This window comes from Priapulus caudatus, unplaced genomic scaffold (assembly GCF_000485595.1).
Source record: "Priapulus caudatus unplaced genomic scaffold, Priapulus_caudatus-5.0.1 Scaffold439, whole genome shotgun sequence".
NCBI classification, from domain to species: Eukaryota; Metazoa; Priapulida; class Priapulimorpha; order Priapulimorphida; family Priapulidae; genus Priapulus; species Priapulus caudatus.
Genome location: NW_014577500.1, coordinates 115,081 through 119,943, shown reverse-complemented (window position 1 = coordinate 119,943; position 4,863 = coordinate 115,081). Strand labels below are relative to the sequence as shown.

Below are 4,863 nucleotides of genomic sequence, written 5' to 3'. Positions count from 1 at the left end.
GCTATGGCCTGCGCCCGCTCAGATTTTGACCTCTGGCTAGACTGGTCCGCGGCCGAACTGTTCGTCGCAGAGCGTGTACATTGTCTAGCAGAGCGTGAGGCCGGATACCAGTCTATTACAATAACGTGGCTTGTTGCAGCCGCAGTAGACGGATAAACCGTGCGCCCGTGTATGCCCGCGGTAGAATGCTGCACGTGCGTACGTGTGCCCTCGCTCCGCGAATTGCTCGCTCTCTTTTGAATAAGATTAGCACGTAAGAAACAATTATTTTGATCACATAGACACTTTGAAATTTTAGTGGCCCGTTCGGGCCACCAAATTTTAACTTTTGGAAATTTTGGTGGCCCGACATCAAGTTTTGGTGGCCCCGGGCCACGGGGCCACTGCTAGTGTCGAGCCTTGGCTTAAGTTATTGTTTCGTTACTCTGTAGAACCACGTTATCTTTTCGTTTGGATGCAAATAAATGTTTTTTTATATAAAAATACCACTGTGCAGTTGTTTGTTTCTTTTTTCAGTCTCAAAATAAGAAAGTACACGGTTAATTTGTCACAGTCTCACAGAGATGTGTGCCTGTGAGTCTGTGACATCACATCACATCTGTCAGCATAGTTTATCATCGACTATCATTCATAGTTTCAACAGACAATGTATGAATGCAATTGTAACCACATCATTGCAGATTAATACAAGGCAAGAGCTGTATTCAGCTGGTATTATTGTCAAGTTAAATTTAAATATGAATGAAAGTGTCAACAGTTTCTAGTTCTACACTCTACTCTGTAGTATAACTTTTATTATCAATTGTATTTTATTATGCGTCAGCGGGTTGATCTAGCCAGCGCCAGCTGCAGCGGATACATAAGCTGGGTTTACACTGACGATTTTGAATTGCCGAATTGTACGAACTTGGCAGTTTCGCAACTGACAATCGCCAGTGTAAACGCAAAAGTCGCACGTTCAACCGATCGATAGCAGCGAGTCGGAAGATTAGAACGTTCTAATTTCCCCAACTGCATATAATCGTCAGTGTAAACCCAGCTTAAGCCGCCGCTGCAGGGTGATACTCCATTGGGAGTGTTCCCAACTTTAATGTCATTATTGTTAATGGTCATAATAACATATATATATATATATGGTCATGGTCATATATTAGTTTGTGGTTTAATGTCATTTAGGTTAGGGTTAGGATTATCAATCATTAATCATTGATGATATCAAAGTTGGGAACACTCCTAATGGAGCGTTAGCCCTGCTGCATGCACGGTGTATATGTAGCGCTCGCTGTACGTACGTACTTGTGTACATTTCAATTTATCAGGCCACGGGAGCGATTTTCTCTTGGACGATCGCTCCCGTTATTGTTCTTACCAGAGCGAAATCGCTCGTCTCTCCCGTGTATTTTTTCCCCTGATTGCACGTATGTGCGTTAGTACTGACTGACTTCTCTGTTCATTTGACATTTTGACTGATTCTTGGAGAGGTAATATAGTAGATTAGCTGGCTCAGCAACACACGAGGTACGCTGTGCCCACACATAACACCCAACCTACCCTCTGGCAACTTCGACTCCGCTTCCTATCCTGAGGCTTTCATGAACAACAGTCAATATACGCAGCAAGCAAGAGCAGAATAAACAGATGAACAGATTCATCAAGGAGAGTGTTATACGGAAAGGGGAGCTGATGAAATGCAAGCAGGAGGAAACGCACGTACACACACACCATACAAATAGACATACAGCAGTGTACAGTACACCATACAAATACATATACACACACGTATGCACGCACGCACACACGCACGCACGCACGCACGCACGCACGCACGCACGCACGCACGGATACACAGAGAGGCACCATAGAAAGACTATAAGCAAAATATAAGATGAGAAGCGTGGGGTTAGAAAAATGTCACCTTTTTCTACACAACACAGAACAAGAGAACAAGAGAACACAGAACAAGAGATAAATGAATGTTAACAGAAAATATGGGCACACAGATTATTGTGCAAGATGGAGAAAGTAGGGCTATGCCACCAGCTGCTAGTGTCATTATCCAGGCTTCTTCTTTTTATTCAAAAACTGCACTGAAATACACGCACCTTTCCTTTGCCAGGCTTGGGTTTCCCCTTGGTAGAAGGCTTGCTATCTGCAGCAGCATCATCATCTTCATCCCATATAACCTTCTGTAAAACGGAAACGCATTGATGATCTACCTTGTGCACCGGTAACACTGCACACGACCTATGCTGTGCATATGTAAGACCAAACCTACCCTGCACACACATAGTGGCCGAGCTACACTGTGCACACTGTTACATGTGCTCAGGTTAGGTTTGGTCTTACATATTGACAGCAGAGGTCCTGTGCAGTGTTACCGGTGCACGAGGTAGATCATCTGTTACATGTGCTCAGGTTAGGTTTGGTGTTGTGAGCTCAGGGTAGGGTGGGGCGTTTTTGTGTGCACAGTATAGATTGACTGTGATGTGTGCACGGGGTAGGGTGAATTTGACGTAATTCTTTGTTTTATGTCATTCTATAACATCATCTGGTAAATTTTCTACTATGGTGTACTTTCTCCTTATATGAAACAAAAATTGTGTGTATACATTGGAATACTGTAGATATGAAAAATCTGTGTTACCTACATATGAAAATAAAGTCACATAGCGTTTATACATTTATAATACCTAAGCCATTGAGTTTCACATTGGTTACTAATTTCTTTGCTATGCTGTTTCTTGTCTCTACACAAAGTTGCATCTGTGACAGTGTTTTTGTTGCCTTCAGGCGCCACCCTCGGCAAAGAGTAAGAAGCCAGCCGACGAAGAGTTTGGCCCTACGCTCGTTAACAACGACTCGAAACGGCAGCGTCTTAGAGATGAGGAGAAGCTGAAGGTAATTCGGTTGTCACGTGGTTAGCGTCGCGTCGGAACACGTCTGCTGCGTGTTGCTATAGCAACGTGTATGCCGCTTTGTATGTATTGGCAAGTAGAAGTCGCGGCTTTGTATCTATTGGCAAGTACAAGTCACAGCTTTATATTCATTGGCAAGTACATGCCGTTGCTTTGTATTTATTGGCAAGTATGTCATGTACCACCGTTTTGTATTCATTGGCAAGTATGTACCACCGTTTTGTATTTATTGGCAAGTATATACCACTGCTTTGTATTTATTGGCAAGTACGTATCACTGCTTTGTATTTATTGGCAAGTATGCACCGCCACCTTTAATTTTTTGGCAAGTACGCGCCACCGCTTGATATTTTTTGGCAAGTACTTTTGCGTTACATTAAGGCGTCCGTTTTGCGTTCGTGTCTTCAGGTGCTGAAGTGGAACTTCACTCAGCCGCGGCAGGAGTTCGTCGATCAGCTGAAGGAACAGATGCAGAACAACGTCAGCACGCCGCTGCTCACACAGATGTTCCACGCCGACTTCAAGCACCACATCAAGGCCATCGACGCGCTCTGCGAGGTAAGCGGCGCCACTTGGCGGCGATCCCGGGCGATCTACGTCGTCGGGGATTTTGCGCGAGACGAGTTGTTGCGATTCGAATAGGTTACTGTAGAGAACGTTGTTTATAATAGCGGTGTGTTTATTTGATTTTGCAAAAAAAGGGGGGTTATCTTGAAAAATTGCCGATGCGGGACCCCGTGTTCGTAATGGTTTGGAAATTTCTATGACACGTTCCTTAACGATCCTGCATGAATGCCAGGGAATGTGGAAAAAATGTAAAATAGATGTTAAAATGTACAAATGAGGAGTTGAAAGAGTAAAAACGCCAAGAGGAATATTCGTCGATTCTAGTTTCGCTTGCGGCGTAATAACCACTTTCGTGAATTTCTACGGCACTCTTCTCGCGGGCCTGCAACACTTATTTATCACAGAGCTTATTACATGGAAAAACGAACGTGGGGAGGGGGGCTCGCCAATTTTCAAAAAAGGTGATGTTGATGCACAGCATGGCTTCGCGCTTCTTCTTCGCAGGCGATCACGACATCGGAGGATGCGACGGTCGCGCAGCTCGACCTCGTGCTGAAGTGGCTGACTCTGCGCTTTTTCGACACGAACCCGAGCGTTCTGCTGCGCGGTCTTGACTACCTCGGCAGCCTGTTCACGGCACTGTCGCAGCGTGGCTACAACTTGCCCGACGCCGAGGCCAGCTCCTTCATACCTTACCTCGTGATGAAGGTACTGTGTGCTTCATACTACATACTCTGTCTTGTGCTGAAGGTAATGTGTACTTCATGCACTATATTGTGATACTGTATCTCGTGCTGGAGGTACCAAGCGCTTCTTGCCCTCTTTCGTGCTGGAGATATCATATTGTGTGCTTCATACTCTATCTCGTGGTCGAGGTACTGTGTGCTTCCTTCCGACCCACCCTATCTATTCTATGCATGCAGCGCAAGCTTTACAGATATGAGGGTCATATATTGCAGGTTCTAATGGGCGAGCCTCACGTGCAGCGCTTTGCTACGCATACATAAGTTGTTTGCTGTCAACAGGCCGGCGATCCCAAAGATCCGGTGAGGAAGGTAGTGAAGAACATTTTGCGTCTGGTCTACAAGGTCTACCCTGCCAGTAAGATGTTCACCTACATCATAGACGGACTGAAGTCAAAGAATGCGCGTCAGCGAACAGGTAATACACACGACAATACATAAGACATAATACATAATATATAATACAATATAAATACAATACACTACAATATAACACAAGACAATGGGGTCTGACATGCTGCTGCTCCAGCAAACATCAGGTGCCCGTTGTCAGAAACAAAATTGGTCTTAACATTAGTCTCAACATTAACTTTTTCTCTTAGACCGTTGACAGAAACGCTGCCAAGTTACGAGAATGA

The 4,863-nt window shown here is 44.7% G+C and overlaps 1 protein-coding gene across 1 annotated transcript in view; it reads left to right on the top strand.

The window, feature by feature from the left end:
* LOC106810413 (cytoskeleton-associated protein 5-like) overlaps window positions 1–4,863 on the top strand; it is a 56,858-nt gene that overhangs the window by 28,829 nt on the left and 23,166 nt on the right. Inside the window, exons 23-27 of the mRNA XM_014813765.1 lie at window positions 2,357–2,415; window positions 2,791–2,898; window positions 3,324–3,473; window positions 3,987–4,190; window positions 4,508–4,643. Coding sequence (XP_014669251.1) covers window positions 2,357–2,415; window positions 2,791–2,898; window positions 3,324–3,473; window positions 3,987–4,190; window positions 4,508–4,643 — 657 coding nt within the window. The remainder of the gene's footprint in view (window positions 1–2,356; window positions 2,416–2,790; window positions 2,899–3,323; window positions 3,474–3,986; window positions 4,191–4,507; window positions 4,644–4,863) is intronic.